Source organism: Bombyx mandarina, chromosome 07 (assembly GCF_030267445.1).
Source record: "Bombyx mandarina strain Sakado chromosome 07, ASM3026744v2".
Taxonomy (NCBI): domain Eukaryota; kingdom Metazoa; phylum Arthropoda; class Insecta; order Lepidoptera; family Bombycidae; genus Bombyx; species Bombyx mandarina.
Window position 1 is genome coordinate 5,892,340 of NC_143214.1, and position 20,077 is coordinate 5,912,416.

General features: G+C 35.4%; 1 protein-coding gene across 2 annotated transcripts in view; it reads right to left on the reverse strand.

Moving 5' to 3' along the window:
* Window positions 1-20,077, reverse strand: part of LOC114251418 (facilitated trehalose transporter Tret1) — a 60,929-nt gene that overhangs the window by 8,623 nt on the left and 32,229 nt on the right. For both annotated transcript variants that reach the window (XM_089728539.1, XM_028185669.2), the window contains one exon: window positions 11,550-11,706. In XM_089728539.1, the coding sequence (XP_089584665.1) occupies window positions 11,550-11,706 (157 nt within the window). The remainder of the gene's footprint in view (window positions 1-11,549; window positions 11,707-20,077) is intronic.

Sequence of the window (20,077 nt, forward strand, 5' to 3'; positions counted from 1 at the left end):
AAGTGCTTAGTGCGGAGCACATCTCTCTCATCATTCTCCCCCTCGGGACGCCGGACCGACGGTCGTTGACGCCACGACCACCAGCCCTCTAGGTCGGCAGGCTATCCGAAGCCCACCTATATGGCGCCGGTTAGAGTGGTTGTGCCTACGGAATACCCCGCTGGGTCTGAACCATCGTGGGTCGAGGATAGCCAGCCTTCCATCACCCGGATGCTCTTGCGTAAAACGCGTGCAGAGCAGCTTGTACGTCATCTTCTAAGGTCCCCTCGCCGGTCCCCAGACCGACATGTGAGGGGGACCCGAAAAACATAGGGGGCCAGGGCTTGGGCGATATCCGACTCCCTGGCCCCCAATCGACGGCGGCAGGCTTGTGCTTCTCTCACGCGCCCCGCCACCTCCTTCTGCGAGATGGTGCACCCGCAGAAGTCGAGCATCGCCTTCCACGACTTGTCGCCGCCCAGCATCGATGCCTGCTATTTTTGCGATGAGGTCACGACGTTACTCCTCGCATACGCGACAGACGACGAGCTTATGCTTCGCCGTGTCCAAGTCGCAACCTGCCAACGAATCTATGCTAAATATTTTCGTGTTCTCGACTGGCAGTAATAAAAATTAAGTGTTTACCGAGTAAGGTTAAAGGAAAGCCGATTATATATCTGTTGTTCCAAAAACGATAGGTTGGTTGTTTCGGAAAGAAAACAATGCGGAATTTGAAATCTAATGTGAATGTGTTAATGTTCACTTGAGAATGAAAATGTTATTTCGGATGTTTCTAGATAAAATAAATAAATAGTTTTGCTGTTTAATATTATATCCTTTTTAGTTGTAAATAAAATTTATTACGAAAATAAAAATCGCATATCACGAAGTTCTGTAACCTTCTAAAAGGACGTCAATAATTAAGTAGAACTATCTGAATATAAAATTGAAAATTATTGTCCGACTGCTAAATATTCAAAACAAAATATGTCACATAATTTATGTATATTATATGTTTAGAAGCTAATTTGAATAATTTGAATAAATAAACAAATCAACACAGCTGGCTGTAAGCAAAGTTCTGGTGTATTCTTGCGAAAATTAATAAGTTTCATTTTGTACATTAAATGAGTGTAGTACATATAATAAACATAAGCAAGGTTAAATAAATTGGTAGCTAGCAAATGGTCAACACTACCGTTCATTAAAAATGTTATTCACTTGGCTTTCATCACTTAAAAACAGAGCTACTTTACTTAATCAGAGAAAGTTGTCACAAACTTTCCTGTTTTACGTTTATCAGATTCACCTAATTTAATTTAAATAGTTTTGTATTAACAGAAACATGGGTTTTTGTTTTTTTAATTATTCCGGTTCTTAACGAAAGACGAAGCCAGCTTTGTGATGGTTGAAGTGATTTTGTTGATCTTCTTTTAACATCGACACATAAATTAAGCCCACAGCTTTGTTGTGTGGCTGTAGTGAGCTATGGAATATTTTTTATTGCAAATTAATCATGAATTTTGTTTTCAAGGCTTCAAGGTTTCAATTTTATACGTGAAAGCTACCATTTTATGAGTTGGTTTTTAACTCGAACGTTTTACTAGTTGTCCGGAATAAAATTTAGTTTTTGAAGTTATACTTCTTTAGGGGCGTTATGAAAAATTGATGAGAGTGAAATTTCACGATGCGCGCGCACCGTGACACAAAATTATCAGAATGAAGTTGCCCACTAAATCGCTCATTACAATACGACCGAAGTAACTTGGCAAGTCTGAATATAGCTGCAGGTGAACTTTCCGAACCGTACCGAGAATTACCGAATTTATACGATGTCAAGATAAGGGATGTCCAATATGCGTGTTTGAGGATGTCCTTTAATCGATTTTTTTTCAAATTGATTAAAATTTACATAAAAAAACAAGAAATAGATTTAATAAAAATAAAGTATAACTTCTTACGCGCGTACATAAGTACACGCACCCTTTTTTTTTGGTTGAAACAGGTAAAGGTCTATTATATACGGCCCATGCTAAGTGGTACCAAGGGATACAGCGTTAAGGCCAATGCTTCGTGGTATAGTGAATTAAAATAACCGTCATTTCGTACTTCAGACCGGAACCAATCATTGGTTTACGATAGAAACAGACAACACATTACTCTCGACTATCAGTAGTTTAAAAAAATACGGGAAGTAATTAAGGAAGTCCAATAAGATACGAAAGATGGGGAAGCAAGTTTTCTAGGAGGTTCGAGTTTCAAAACTTTGTCTCATTATAGGGAACCAAAATACTTTTCTATTCCTTTGCAAAGCGGACGGCAGTAATGCCACTGGGACAGCCAAGCCATTGCCTATCTATTATACTGGTGGTAGGACCTCTTGTGAGTCCGCGCGAGTAGGTACCATCACCCTGCTTATTTCTGCCGTGAAGCAGTAATGCGTTTCGGTTTGCAGAGTGGGGCAGCCGTTGTAACTATACTGAGACCTTAGAACTTATATCTCAAGGTGGGTGGCGCATTTACGTTGTAGATGTTTATGGGCCCCAGTAATCACCTAACACCAGATGGGCTGTGAGCCCGTCCAACCATCAAAGCAATAAAAAAAATTCCTCAAACATCGTTTGAAGAAGCACATGTCAAAGCGCACAGCACACATCGAGGTGGTAAGTTCATTCCGCAGCCAGACTGTACGAGGCATCAATTATTTCTGAGGACGTACTATCATGATATATCACTTATAATCTAGTCTAAACTATTACTAAACAACATACAGTGCTAATAAACAATCAATCGTCAATGTAATACTAACAGACACTGTTTTACTACATTCCGCACATAAGTCTTGTTATAATATTAATGTTTGTCTAACTTTAAATAAGGATTTTCGGCGACGGCAAAATTTTACGTGATATCCGTGATGACATGAACTTTGAAGGCAACATGAATGTTTAAAATATTTGATGGTACAATTGTTACGGTTCAAGGTTCTCTTCCGAATTTCGTGGAAGGTACAAAAAAGTGTACAAGGCGAACGTGTTTCGTTTATAGTTGTTGTTTGTAATGGTTTTTAATAGTTTATGATTATTTTAGTTTATAATAGGTATCTAACACAATAAAAAGTTACGAGCTTCCGTAATTTCAATATTAGCGTTTATTAGTTGTACGGAACGTTCGCGTCGTATCCAAGATTTGAATTTGTTGTTGAATTACACGTAATACCTACTTGGGAATTGTGAATTTTAATGCCCGCTCATTTTAAATGACGTTAATCGTGGATTATTTATTTATCGACGGGCTTAAAAGTTATTTAACTTACAATATGGTTTGGCGACATTTTTTCAAATTTACAGGAGAGCCATTTATAGATTTAAAATTAAAAAAAAAATTTATAACAAAAAACTTCTTCAAGTATTTGAATGGGGTCAACTTGATTGAAGCTCAATTGAAAACATGGAACTGTTGATGCTAATAACAAATAAATCGCATCTTTAATTACAAAGATAGATATCGCGTATCAAGCGAAACATCGCTTAAACCAAATAGGGGCCTTTCACCCCTCGAATTATGTCCTTTTAGCCGAAAAAATATTTGTTATTTTCTCTTTCCGCCAAAAAAATTCATTCAATGCATAAAGTCATTTCGTTTTCTTCAATTTAAAAAAAATGTACAAAATTGACAAAATTCAATGTATCATAAAATTTTAACCACACATATTATGTCCGTGGAACCTTTTAGATAGTCTATTATTACCTAAATATCTTTCTGACATCTACCAGAAATCGGCGAGAACCAAACCTGTTACGTTTTAAACTAAAAGACTTTAATTTATGCATGGCATGAATTCAACACTGGCCCAAAGAAACAGTACCAAAGCTATCTTAATATAAAAGAAAAAATATATTCATGTCATATGCTAAGTATAATTACTTGTGGTCTTATTAAGAAAGCTGGCCAGGTGGATAGCCTCCCACGTCGCGCAAGTATTTTGACCCCGGTGTTGTTTGGCGGGTAATTGAGTTTTATCACGTTCACTACAAAAAACATCAAATTATGAGTCTAAAAATCATAGACACAGAGGCTGGATTATCTTTTTACAACAATCGCTTTCATACGGATGTCGTCTTCTCGCATTAAAACTGTATAATCTCAAAACTTACTTATTTTACAGGAGAGTGTTTTAAAGGTTTAACATGTCATTGTGATATTTTTAATATTAATCATCTTTGCAACATTTACTTTTTATTTTTTACCAGTTACATTATTTGTCTTTTAAAATAAGATAAAATTATGTATTAATTTTGTTAATAGTAGTCATAACATAGGTAAACTAAAAAGAAAAAACTAAAATTAAACCACGCTCTTTTGACAGTATTTATGAGAAAAATACAGGTGATACCAAATGATTCCGCATATTAACTCAATTTCGAATATTTTTGGAAATTTTACACTTTAAATGCGGAAAGACGATGTGTGTTCTTATTTCGATATCATGTAGATACCTTGCAATTTTTTTCATACGGTCTCATAATTTTTTTTTTTTCTTTTTTAAGACAGTAATGTGTTTATGAATATTCGTTACGCAAAGTATTACGATAAAAAATACCTCGCTCTAAGTCTCCTCGTATCTCCAAAATCGACAAGATACTCTAATGGTAAATTACAATGTAAAACTATGACATTTATTTTTGCCATCAAATTAATTCAATATTTATGATTTAAGTATATTTATATAATCGCTGTACACAAACTCGTTTTTGTGTCGTTTTAAAAAAAATTATGTAATTGCATCTTTTTATTAACGAAACTTTTATAAATTCAAATTCAAAAAGGAGACTGAAACGACTACATACACTTTTGGGCCCGAATGTAACGTGATGAGACTAGTATGAATTAATAGATTCAGATTTATCAGTACCTTGCTGAAAATTCTAAAAGTTTTCTCAATCTGAGAGCAGAGTTAATAAAGATTTAGTAAAAGTTAGGTTATGTTACAATTTCTATAAAAGAGCCGAATAATAACTTATTTAGTACCTAAATGTTTATTATATCCATTGGATAATCTTTTAAATCTCATATTATGAATGAATATAAATGATATAAATCAGGTATGGATTTACCTAAAAGGCGTCGAAAAAATAAAACAAAACGTATTGTATACCTAGTGTATTCACCTTCAACTATTATTATTAAATTGTCATTCAGGAAGAGTGCAGGGGGAACAATATTATTTTGGTATGTACCTAGCCCAGCTAAGGTAGGTACCATAATATAATACTGTCCAAGGGTCCAACCATATAATATAATCCAACCATACTGTAACACTGTCCAAGGGTCGACGGCTTATGGAATTGTTATCCCACAATTCACACAGCGATCCATAATTTCACCAGTATCCAATTCAACAATTTCAAGTCGAAACGTGTGAGCGATCTTCGGTGTCCAGTGTAGAAGCAATTGTTGTAAAAGGCAGGCAGGGTTGGAATCCGTAATAATAAAGCAGTGATCGTTGAAAATAAATAAAAACAGCCAGATAGATACACACTCAAAACGCGTCGAAAATACAAAAAGAGTAGAGCAGGAAAAACCAACAAGCGCCAAATATTAAGTGTATAATCTATGAACAAGCGTCATGTCAGCTTAATGTCAAAGCTGTCATTAAAAATACAATTGATTTAAATCGATTTGAAATCGATAATCATATTACTTTGTTAAGTAATAATATACTTTTTCTTTATTTATGTATATAATGGCAATTAAATTCGCCGTATACCGTATTTGTATACAACAAGTATAAATCGCTCATTTAATTACTTTGCATTGATTGCCTAGTGCAATGTTTTTCTTTTTAGAATCCTGTAATCGATTAATTAAATCGATAGCACCGCTAAGCCGACAAAAACTAACACATTCTTATTTTTCTCCGGTCCCAGAAAAAGGACTGAGGTGATTTTTTATATTCTTAAATAAAAAAATATGACAATTTTTTTAGACTACATTCCAAGTTATTACATTTTTGGCCCACGATTTTCCGTCTCCTTTGGTTACGCAATGGTTACTGCATTCAAATTAAGAATCGCAAAAAGAGAACCTCAATAGGTTATTATGAATTTATGATTAAATCGTTCACTAATAACCATAAATCGCTCTTATTTATTTATATTATCTATATTCGTTCTAAAATTAAATTGTTTTAAAATATGGTAAATTTATATTTTGAATATTCAATAGCTGCGTATGTATCATTCAGACTTCATGACATAGTTCCAGAACTAGTGATCATGAGGTAGAATAATATCATCATCGTCATCATCATCACACCACTGAGCCCGGTCTTCGGCTCACCTCATCCACTTTTTACCAATAATAATACAATTATACCAAATTATTTAGATATCTCAAATTAAATTCGAAATTTCCATAATCAGATACATAATATTAAGAGTATCGCTGAATAATTTATTTATTTATGTAATTTATCATCTAGCTTTCGTTTAATATACACAGTTCCTCGATAAACATGAAACAGCATGACACATGAAATATATAATAGAACTCTATAGATAAGAGATAAATGATTTTTATCTGCCTCCAAACTAGGTTAAATTCTAGAATTGGAACAAGAGATTGATACATATATATGTCAATAATAAATTTAAATATATGTATATGACGGCGCCAGGGATGGCTGAGCGGCAGATCCATCATGATTCGTAACTCTCAATAAATACTTGTGGTAATTACCGGTGGTAGGACCACCCCGCCTATTTCTGCCGTGAAGCAGTAATGCGTTTCGGTTTGAAGGGTGGGGCAGCCGTTGTAACTATACTGAGACCTCAGAACTTATATCTCAAGGTGGTTGGCGCATTTACGGTGTAGATGTCTATGGGCTCCAGTAACCACCTAGCATCAGGTTGGCTGTGAGCTCGTCCACCCATCTAAGCAATAAATAAATAAAAGTTAAAACGGACCGCTTCGTTCTGACTGACCCGACTTTTTTTTTCTTCCTACCTATGCTAACACTGGCCCTAGCAAGAGCGGTGCTTCACAGAATCTACCACCGGGTTGGAAACGCAACCCACTGAGAAGACCCGGCGAGAAACTCAGTGGGCTGACCCGACTCTGTCCACGTACCGACATTTTATACTCTGGCGTTACGGCGTCTGTTTCTCCTTGCGTCGATAGTCGTCAATGTTGAGGGTCGTGGCTCCATTTAACATAAAATGGGCTGAGTACTTCTCCACTAAAATAAACTAAAGCTTAAATTAGGCACAAAAAAGTACCAATTGTTTTTAGGATTTCGTTTTTAGGTGTTTTTTTCTGTTTGTTTTCTGTCCTCGACCGGGTATCCGTAAATGGATTCCCCAGCGTTAAAAAAAAAGGTGTTTTTTTCTGTAATTGATGCCAAAACAAAGAATAGGGAAATATAATGCGTTCCATTATTTTGAATCTAATGTAATTAAATCTGCGAATACCACTTCAGAAATACTTTTCTAATGACGTAATATGACTAGCAAGAAGTTAGTAAAATACACATTTAAATCATTTTGAATTACCAATTAAATTATAATAATGACCAGTGGAACTGGTTTAATTTGGTACCTTTTAAGCACATACACTTAAGGACTATCCGTAGTGCGTGTAATGTTGTCCGGACCTGTCTAAGCCATTTTAAATGTAACACACATAAACTATCAGAATTTCAGCAATGTATTTTGTTTAAAAGAAAAATAATGTCATATATTTTTTTTATATATTAAATCGCACAGCCTCCACATGACAACCCTTCTTGACCTCGAAGTCATGTCTGGAATTAAGCAGCTATGTATAAGTTGTGATAGTTTTTTTTGTACATACATATACATATGTATTTTTAATATCCGTGACGCAAAAATTCCTAGCTTGGTATTATTAAATATGATTTCAGACTAGTGTACTATACCTATAACTAGTCAGGTCATAAGTATTGTCACACAGTAAAAACTTTTCTTTTAGAATGCTGGCCACAAAAAAGTTTATTGAATTCGAATTTCGAACTGTTCATGAAAATAAAAATGTATACTTTTAGAATTTTACTCATTTTTAAATATGGAGTGGACGCTTAAAGAAGACCGTGTTGCAGTTATTGCGTTGCATCGTTGCGGTTACGCGCCAATTCAAATTTTTAACATACTGAAAAATTTTAATATAACCAAAAGATTCGTTTATAGTACTATCAAACGATACAATGAAGACTCTAGTGTAGATGACAGGTCAAGAAGTGGTCGCCCTCGGTCTGTTAGGACTCCAGCAGTGATAAAAGCTGTGAAGGCGCGAATTCAAAGAAATCCCAAACGTAAGCAGAAACTGTTGGCCCTTCAGATGGGGTTAAGCAGAACCACGGTGAAAAGGGTGTTAAATGAAGACTTAGGGCTTCGGGCATATCGAAGAAAAACAGGACATCGTTTGAATGCTCGTCTAATGGACCTGAGACTGAAGAGATGCCGCGCTTTGTTGAAGCGGTACGCGGGAAAAAATATCGGGAAATTATTTTTTCGGATAATTTTTTTTTTACCGTAGAAGAGAGCTACAACAAACAAAATGATAAGGTGTACGCACACAGTAGTGAAGAAGCGAGCAACCGTATTCCGCGTGTCCAACGAGGTCATTTTCCATCCTCGCTCATGGTATGGTTGGGAGTTTCTTATTGGGGCTTAACAGAGGTACATTTTTGTGAGAAAGGTGTAAAAACGAATGCAGTTGTGTATCAAAATACAGTCCTGACGAACCTTGTGGAACCTGTTTCTCATACCATGTTCAATAACAGGCACTGGGTATTCCAACAAGATTCGGCGCCAGCTCATAGAGCGAAGAGCACACAAGCCTGGCTGGCAGCGCGTGAAATCGACTTCATACGGCACGAAGACTGGAGTCCAGATTTGAATTCGTTAGATTACAAGATATGGCAACACTTGGAGGAAAAGGTGTGCTCAAAGCCTCATCCCAATTTGGAGTCACTCAAGACATCCTTGATTAAGGCAGCCGCCGATATTGACATGGACCTTGTTCGTTCTGCGATAGACGACTGGCCGCGCAGATTGAAGGCAGTATATGTAATCACGGAGGTAATTTTGAATAAACTTTAGTGTCACAAGAATCTATGTTTTGTTAAGTTCATTTTGGTATATGAATGGTTACATAATGAATAAACTTGTCTCAATTATTTTACATTAAACATGTGACAGAATTTATGACCTGACTAGGTATATAGGGCGTCCTTTGAGCCCGTACGGGTAGGTACAACCACCCTGTATATTTCTCCCGTTAAATAATTATTATTTTTATTTAATTCCGTGCATTTTCATATTTATCTACATTTTAAACCTTCTCTGGACTTCCACAAATAATTCAAGACCAAAATTAGCCAAATCGGTCCAGCCGTTCTCGAGTTTTAGCGAGACTAACGAACAGCAATTCATTTATATATATATAGATAGAAGATAGATATATAAATATAATTAAATAAATGATTTAACAGAAATCGGTGTCTTAGTACATTTGTTTCAAGGCATAATTTTAGTAAATCGCCTTTGGAATGTGCGATTTAGCGATCTTTCCCGACTGTTATGACATGTCCTTCTTTATAAAAGGTTTGTAAATAATCATCAAGAGTAGGTACGCAGCGGCTTGGCTATGATATTACTAATTCCACGAGGATCGGTTCAATCAAATTCAATCACCGTAAATCTTCGATAAAAATTGAAAATGTTAACGGGTTTTATTTTTGTATTATTTATTCCACATTAATATGTTGTTGATACTTGTATTTATTAAAATAAAATACAAAACAATCAAAAACAGCTTGCGGTTTTTTATTTTTGATAAACAGGGCGCGTCGAGGAATATTTCCGTGTAAGACCAAATATTATTATAATTTGATATTAATTTAAAATGTTAAATAGTTATATTTGCAATTATTTATGCATAGATATTTATTTGTGAATAAGTTAAGCTAAATACTATAAATCAACAACGTAAATAGCCAGCTAATAATTATGTTTAAAAATAATAGCATGTTACAAGGACTGTGTGTGTGTCCGGGATCAAGTTTCTTTACAACATCGATTTTTTTAATTGTAAAAACATCTGTTTCGCTCTCACACGCTACAAGTGAAACTTTCAAAAGTATTTTATCTCATTCTTTCGCAGCATACTTTGTTTTCAGTGTCACATTTCGTATGTCATTTTCGCTTCATCAAGCTTCACATAAGCAAGTTTAAAGAAATATTCACTTCAAAATATTTCGCATCATTTTTTTAATTTTTTTGTTTGTTCTGTTTTATATTTCACTGACTCTGACTGACTGACTGACTGAAAATAGGGCACAAGTAAATGGTATTTAAATAGTGTTCCACTATAGAAATAGGTACGATGGTGGTACTTTCGGGTGTGATTCCAATTTTCGTTTTTATGTTGGTAGTTTTAATTTAACTAGAGGATACTAAGTTGTTGTTTTTAGAAATTATATTGAAATACAAATTACATATTGATATTATATTATATTATTTATTATATTTTGGTTTTGGTTATTTTTACTGGTGGTAGGACCTCTTGGGAGTCCGCACGGGTAGGTACCACCACCCCGCCTATTTCCGCCGTGAAGCAGCAATGCGTTTCAGTTCGAAGGATGGGGTAGCCGTTGTAACTATACTTGAGACCTTAGAACTTGTATCTCGAGGTGGGTGGCGCATTTACGTTGTAGATGTCCATGGGCTCCAGTAACCACTTAACACCAGGAGGGCTGTGAGCTCGTCCATCCATCTAAGCAATAAAAAAAAAATTACTTCCAATAAAAAAAGTTTATGTTTAAGTTGATCTATACTATAATAATAATAATAATATTATAAAGAGGAAAGATTTGTTTGTTTGTTTGTTTCGAATAGGCTCCGAAACTACTGGACCGATTTGAAAAATTATTTTTCCATTAGAAGCCGACATTGTCCCTGATGAAGTCGTCGTGGCCTAACGGATAAGTCGTCCGGTGCATTCGTGTTGAGCGATGCACCGGTGTTCGAATCCCGCAGGTGGGTACCAATTTTTCTAATGAAATACGTACTCAACAAATGTTCACGATTGATTTCCACGGTGAAGGAATAACATCGTGTAATAAAAATGAAACCCGCAAAATTATAATTTGCGTAATTACTGGTGGTAGGACCTCTTGTGAGTCCGCACGGGTAGGTACCACCACCCTGCCTATTTCTGCCGTGAAGCAGTAATGCGTTTCGGTTTGAAGGGTGGGGCAGCCGTTGTAACTATAATTGAGACCTTAGAACTTATATCTCAAGGTGGGTGGCGCATTTACGTTGTAGATGTCTATGGGCTCCAGTAACCACTTAACACCAGGTGGGCTGTGAGCTCGTCCACTCATCTAAGCAATAAAAAAAAAAAAAATATTATTTTATTTTTTTGGTTTCATGTGTATATATATTTATATACAAAATTTGCTCGCTTAAAGAAATAAGATTAATTCCTGTCTAATTAGTAACTTAAATTTTGTAATGTTTTTTGTTCAAAATTGTTTTTCTACTTACGAATAGAACGAGCACCATAGTAGCGAGGGGTGCAATCAAACACACCAGCGCTGCTTCACGCCACGGGTACACTGTGCCCAGAAGAAATGCTATGAAGATTCCGGTCGATGTGAAACTATTGGTCAGCGTTGTCAGAGTTCCGCGGATCGAGGGTTCACTGGAAATTACAACACGGAATCCTTTAGTTTTCTAAAAGTTTCAGAGAACCAAGTATTTAAAAAAAATATTCTTCAGAAAATTTTCAAAGCAGTATATGATAAGGAATAGGTTCTACCTATATTGTAGTATTCGAGAATACTTTCGAAATCTATATCTATACTTCTATACTAATATTATAAAGAGGAAAGATTTGTTTGTTTGTTTGTTTCGAATAAGCTCCGAAACTACTGGACCGATTTGAAAAATTATTTTTCCATTAGAAGCCAACATTGTCCCTGATGAACATAGGCTACTTTTTTAATTTTTTTTTTTGGTTTCATGTGTGTTTTAATGTTTCCGAAGCGAAGCGAGGGCGGGTCGCTAGTGATATATATTTTTACTGTGACAGTAAGTTGACAACCTATACATAGTTAGATTGTTGATTGCCGCTCTTTAATGTCAGCAATGACAAAAGGACAGCTAGTTTGATGTCTACGAGAGGAAACTTTTTCATCTTATAAAAAAAAAGAGTTCGAAAAGAACCGTGTGGAGGAGTTCATTCCAAAGCTGAATGCTATGAGGCAAAAACGATCTCTAGAAAAGCATAAACATTAGGTGTAAGTAGAGTGGTCTCTATTTGTCTCTAACTGAAGAGTATTTATGGGAATTGATAGTTTCTGTCACCCCTAAAAGATAATGGTGTGCTTCATTTGAACTCCGATTAATAGATTTGAGAACTAATAATCTTCTAAATCGGTTATATTGCAGAAAACATAAGTAGTATATTAGCAGTTGAGAAATGAAATACTCTGATTATTAATTTAAGAATGACATTAGTCCAGCAATTTTTTTTCTAGCTTTTATTATTCACTTCATTTGTTAATAAATTAAGTGAATAAAATATTCTTCGGAATTAGATAATTATTGATATGCTATTTCTATTTCATGGTCATTCTGTTTCTAAATTACAGACAAGATAATTTTTACAACTAAGATGGCTAGAACAGCTTTCAAGTCCTATCAAAACATTTATTTTACAATTTAGATGAAAAATGGCCGATTTTATGTCGACATTTTGTATAATATTTTCCTCGGGCTATTTTTATTTAGGTACGGACTCTCGAGCCTCTCAAGTGCTTTGCAAATTTCGTAGACAGGTATGACAAACGTGATCTAAATTTACCTATTCTTTTTAATAAGCTTGAAATACTGTAGTAATAATATACATGTCACGGTGTTTCCCGAGCGCTATAACATGTCCTTCTTCAAACGAGGCTTGTGGAGAGTATTAAGCGGTAGGCAGCGGCTTGGCTCTGCCCCTGGCATTGCTGAAGTCCATGGGCGACGGTAACCACTCACCATCAGGTGGGCCGTATGCTCGTCTGCCTACAAGGGCAATAAAAAAAAATACAACAGGCACTCAGCCCAATCTAATTTCACAACTGTTGAACAATTATAAAAACTAAACATCAAGATTGTTAGATAATTGCAGCAAAAACGAACAAAAATAAAAGAAGACGCAAAGGCCGATGGTTCTTCCAGTGAAGAGAAGAGAAGAGAAGAGAAGAAAAGAACCATCGGCCTTCATAACAGCGATTGACATGACATTTCGGGTATATTCCTGTTTAGTTTAGTGAGTTCACCTCACTCACCTTACGCCTGATAAAAAAAAAGGTTTGAACTGGTTTAGGCGAGAAGCTTTGAAAGAGCTTCTAATTCAAGCTATCTAATTCAATGATTTTAGACGAAGCTCCCGCAAGTAAATGAAGTAATTTTAATGGCTGGATATTTAAATGCATTTACTGTTTTATTTTGATTATCTACTGTTAGTAAGCTCAGGGAGCTATGCTAGCATCACCAAACGTGTAGAAAAGCTCACGGAGCTTATCCTGGGAAACTTTGCTAGCATATCGTATGGCACATCCTAGTTAGAGCAGTGCTTCGCCGAATCTACATACTACCGGATCGGAATTTGCGAACAGTGGTTTCTTCTTAGTGAAGAAGATCCGGCGAGAAACTCAGTAGGCTAACTCGAAGTTAAGTGTATCAATTCTCCCACACCTCCTACAAGGCCGTGGTAGACGATTCGAATGTGTAATATCAAATTCATGATATACGTATGTATGTACGTGCAAAAATGTAGAGACTCCAAAGTTGTTTAGCACAGTCCAAATAGACATCAACAAAAATTTATGTTGATTTTATTCTACAGAATGATTTAATGTTACTGTCAATATAAATATCTAAATAAGACCAAGTAAACATGTCTACGATGCAAGATAATATGACATTGGTATTATGTATTTGCAATCCCTTTTATGAAAGATGCCTTGTTATATAACATAGTAATACTTATTTGAAATTATGGGATATTACACAGGGCAGATTAATAATAAATTCAGCGAGCATTTATTTGGTTTTTAAGGATTTCGTATATTGTACACGTTTATCTATAAAACACCTTAGTCAAAGCTGTTGTTAAATAGAATATTTTATTCAAACATCGGCCGTTAGTGCTGTCTGAAATAATGTCGTATGTAATTATTAAAAGTGTGCTTATAATGAACGCTATACACTATAGTTCAGATTTCGTTCTTGTATCTCCAGTTGAGTGGTAGCATATACCAATTAAAACCGAGCCGTCACCTCGTTCACCTGTCTACACAATAAAAAAAAACACCATTTTGTGTGTGCAACACGAATATCAGGTAATAAAACACAAACTGTCCCTTACCTAAACCTAGAGCGCTGGCACAAAATTAATGAAGCAGCAAATCATAAATAGATAAAAAGTAAATTCATTGAAATACCATAAATGTACTCTACATTTAGATACATACATATTTAGACCGAGAAGACCGAAGGCCGAAGACAGAAAACTTAATATTTGTTCTTTCTTTTCCCGTGTTTTTTAATGTGTATAGTTAATTCCTTTCCTCACGATAGCCTAAGTCATTTGGTGAATCTTAACATATTGTGACGTGTCATCATAAAATTCGTTGTAGTTGTGAGGGTGAGATAAGGTTATATTATTTATTTATATATTTGTTATTTAAAGATTCATTCACTAAAATAAATAAATAAAATTAATCTAATAATTTTAATCTAATTGTAAAATAAAACGTATGTATTAATCTCTTTAATGTAATCGAATTTTTTTTCAAGCTATGGTTAAACAAAGGCTAGGGTAAGAAAATACATATAACATATTTGGGTTTAATTTCAATAATTTAATTTAAACGTAACCAATTGAGCGATCAGCTTGCTTAGTATATCTATTTTTATTTCTTACTAGCTGACCTGGCAGACTCCGTAGTGCCTTAATCGATAAATAAAAGACACTAACAAAAGGAATCCGTCCGACGGGGGACACATCAAAGGAAAAATAAAATTGTTATTTTTATTTAATTCCGAGAATTTTCATATTTATCTACCCTTTAAACCTTCTCTGGACTTCGACAAATAATTCAAGACCAAAATTAGCCAAATCGGTCCAGTCATTCTCGAGTTTTAGCGAGACTAACGAACAGCAATTAATTTTTATATATAACTAGTCAGGTCATAAGTATTGTCACACAGTAAAAACTTTTCTTTTAGAATGCTGGCCACAAAAATTTTTATTGAATTCGAATTTCAAATTGTTCATGAAAATAAAAATGTATACTTTTAGAATTTTACTCATTTTTAAATAAGGAGTGGACGCTTAAAGAAGACCGTGTTGCAGTTATTGCGTTGCATCGTTGCGGTTACGCGCCAATTCAAAATTTTAACATACTGAGAAATTTGAATATAACCAAAAGATTCGTTTATCGTACCATCAAACGATACAATGAAGACTCTAGTGTAGACGACAGGTCAAGAAGTGGTCGCCCTCGGTCTGTTAGGACTCCAGCAGTGATAAAAGCGGTGAAGGCGCGAATTCAAAGAAATCCCAAACGTAAGCAAAAACTGTTGGCCCTTCAGATGGGGTTAAGCAGAACCACGGTGAAAAGGGTGTTAAATGAAGACTTAGGGCTTCGGGCATATTGAAGAAAAACAGGACATCGTTTGAATGCTCGTCTAATGGACCTGAGACTGAAGAGATGCCGCGCTTTGTTGAAGCGGTACGCGGGAAAAAAATATCGGGAAATTCTTTTTTCGAATGAAAAAATTTTTACCGTAGAAGAGAGCTACAACAAACAAAATGATAAGGTGTACGCACACAGTAGTGAAGAAGCGAGCAACCGTATTCCGCGTGTCCAACGAGGTCATTTTCCATCCTCATGGTATGGTTGGGAATTTCTTATTGGGGCTTAACAGAGGTACATTTTTGTGAGAAAGGTGTAAAAACGAATGCAGTTGTGTATCAAAATACAGTCCTGACGAACCTCGTGGAACCTGTTTCTCATACCATGTTCAATAACAGGCACTGGGTATTCCAACAAGATTCGGCGCCAGCTCATAGAGCGAAGAGCACACAAGACTGGCTGGCGGCGCGTGAAATCGACTTCATCCGGCACGAAGACTAGCCCTCCTCCAGTCTAGATTTGAATCCGTTAGATTACAAGATATGGCAACACTTGGAGGAAAAGGCGTGCTCAAAGCCTCATCCCAATTTGGAGTCACTCAAGACATCCTTGATTAAGGCAGCTGCCGATATTGACATGGACCTCGTTCGTGCTGCGATAGACGACTGGCCGCGCAGATTGAAGGCCTGTATTCAAAATCACGGAGGTCATTTTGAATAAACTTTAGTGTCATAAGAATCTATGTTTTGTTAAGTTAATTTTGGTATATGAATGGTTCATAATGAATAAACTTGTTTCAATTATTTTACATTAAACATGTGACAGAATTTATGACCTGACTAGGTATAGATTTGTCCGAAAACGGAGCCGGATATAAAAAAATTTTAAAACGTAGAATATCTATTAAAAAAATTTAAAGATTATTTGAAAACTATATTATATATGAATACATCAAGGTTTTAATGAATATCATATGTATTAATATCAATAAAAATCTTGAAATATTTTTATTTAAAAATGAAGATAAAAATAAAGACGGCGTCATCATTTGAAGACCTCAATAATAAAAAAAATACATGCTCTGTAGAAAAACTGGAGAATATTAGTTAAATTATGTTCGAGACGCAAGAACCCATTTCCATAAATAATATAATGCTATCTTAAAATTTAATTTTAAAACTGAGTGAAACGTATCTATATTAAAATTTAAAAATAGCATCTAGCTTATTCCAAAAGTTACAGAATTTGAATCTCTCACCATTTGCCGTGAAGGCGAATTTTTATTTTTTCATTCAAATCGTGGCACACATAAACTACAAACACATAAATTAATTAGAATAGAGAATATCCTCAGGAAATACTTCTCTATAAAATGTTACAGTTTATTTTATTTTATATTATATACGCATATATTACAAAACAGTTTATTTGCCACCTCTCTACAATAGTCGTGTGCATTATCACGGCTATGTTACTATTGTTTTAAACAGGTCACCTCTCGGAAATATGCGCATAGTTACCCAAGCCCGTCAAACATCGACATAGGCCCTCCAGCCACTGCACCACCAAATTGTTTCAGCGGCTTCTTCTGAGGAAGATATCGCCGCTTATCCGCAAATACAAAATTATTCATAGGAGGACGGGTTCGTCGAGGAGTATACTTCGATGACAAGTCCGTGACCGCATCCCCTATTAGGAAAGACAACCCAGAAGCTATGTACTCACTGAGAACGCGATTTACATAAATTCTACCCAGAATAGATCTTTCATAAAATTTAGAAAAAGTTGCCTTGGTAAGTATAGGACTGATAGTTAATGGACCAGATATCTACCCGATGATATGCAGGCGAAGTAAAATGTCCCTTAGAAATAAGGTGACACTCTACAAAACTTGCATACGCCCCGTCATGACCTATGCAAGTGTAGTGTTCGCTCACGCGGCCCGCACTCACTTAAAATCCTTCCAGATTATTCAATCCCGTTTTTGCAGGATAGCTGTCGGAGCCCCGTGGTTCGTCAGGAACGTCGACCTCCATGACGACCTGGACTTAGAGTCCGTCAGTAAGTATTTGCAGTCGGCGTCGATGCGCCACTTCAATAAAGCGGCACGACACGAGAACCCTCTCATCGTGGCCGCCGGTAACTACATTCCCGATCCTGCGGACAGAATGGAAAGCAGTCGACGTCGCCCAAAACACGTCATCTCGGATCCTCCCGATCCACTAACGGTGCTTTTAGGTAAGAGAAAGTTTAGTTTCGAGAAAATCGAAGAAAATATTTATTACACATTCAACTGAAGGAAGCTAGCTGTCCATTGAACAACTGGTATTTAAAATGTGAATGTTCTGCGGCTGGTAACGAGCAAACGTTTTCAAACAAAACATGAGTAACATTTGACATGCAACTTAATTACGTAAAAATCTATTCGATTCAGGTGAACGAACAGTTTCACTCGACTTTCCGGTCAAGTTGCATGTACCGTAATTACAAGGGGCTTAAGCGAGGGAACAGAGCTATACACCTAACGTAACGCCTATAAAACCAACATTATTAATACAGTACTAACATGTACAATAATAAAACTCCTACTACCTTTAAAAATAAGGTACTATCATCTGTTTATAAGATAAATAAATAAATTATAAACTATAATATTTACTTTCTTCTTCTTTGTCTATTATTTCTACTTATGACATAATAAGTTCACCTACATTATGTACATCATATATATATGTTCATGTAAAAATAACGTTGAATTATTAGCAACTTTGAAAAGTTAAGCGTCTGGGAATCATTCTGAATGTTTCCAGTAGTTTCGACTCTCATGTGGTCTGTGTAGCCATGATAAGTAGGTACGTCCTTGCCTAAATTTATCAAGCTTGCAAACATACTAAATTGGCCCTTTGGAATCAGTTGACACTACAAAGTCTCCTGATAGACAACCTGTAACCTACTCTGGGCATTCGAAATCCGTTTATTAAAAACCGCTTTGTACTAGTAATGTCCTAGCGGATTACCCCGTAGCTACATCTGCCACTGCGTTCTTCGGATTAAAAATGTTGTTACAATCTGCAATCGAATTCAGACTCTATATACCCACTAAATAGAATATGCCTAATTCTTATCAAAGGCTTATTTTGGAACTATACTTCGTAAAAAAATTATAATATAATAAACAAAGCAGCTAATAACATCCTACTCATTAAAAATCGAGCATTATATTATTAAGAAATAGCTTTAATAGCTTCAATACAATATTAATGATCTGACTTTGACTTTTTTAATAGAAAGATGATGATGATGATCATGGTCTCTATCAACGGAATACATTTAGAAATAATAATATAAATAAGTAATATAAATAACACAAGAGTATAACTTTGATAAAACAACATTTAACTAAAATTGACATAAATTAACATAAACACCTTTAATCTCAAATATATTGCTAGTTAACGCATAGTGTATGTATACCTTTTACCAACTGGTATTTTATAACCAATTAAAACACAGAGACGAAAATTTACGAGACATTTGATTGCGTTATCTTATTAGGTTCATCTACACATCAAAATGGTATTGACACACCTCTGTTCCGTATCAGAATTTCAAAAAGGCTACTTTATATTTAAATTCATTTTATTTTATTTCGTACTAGCTGACCCGGCAGACTTCGTAGTGCCTCAATCGATAAATAAAAGACACATCAAGGGGACACATCAAAGGAAAAACAAAATTGTTTGTTTTTTTAAAATACCGAGCCTTTTAATATTTTCTCACATTTTAAACCTTCCCTGGACCTCCACGAATAATTCAAGACCAAAATTAGCCAAACCGGTCCAGCCGTTCTCGAGTTTTAGCGAGACTAACAAACAGCAATTCATTTTTTATTTAAGAGATTACGTTCTTGTAAATATAACGCAAAATAAAATTTTGTTTATTTCCAATCTAGCATGCTGTAACTAATAGAGTGGTTTGAAATTTAAAAAAAATCTTTACGCTAACCCTTTACCTCGTCCTTTAGCTTTAGAGATATACTGAATAGGAATAGCAGCGGTTGCGGGTTGGCAATCCATTACTGTTTCTCCTCCCGAGACTGTATCCCCCTGTATCCAGACAGCTTAGAAACCCCTGGGCTTCATTTCTCCAACCATATCCCCTATCCTGGGGGATCCTTACCGAGATACCTTGCTCTAAGGTGCATGGCGAGCAATGTCGACTCAACGAGGTATGGATGGTTTTTATCATAAAAAAAAATCTCTCGTTCTTTTCCAATTGAAAACAGTTTTATTAAAGTTTTGAAACGAAACGATCACAACCTGTCTTCATTAGTTATTTTAAATTATTAAATAATTTAAGTAATCATCTTGAATAATTTTAAAA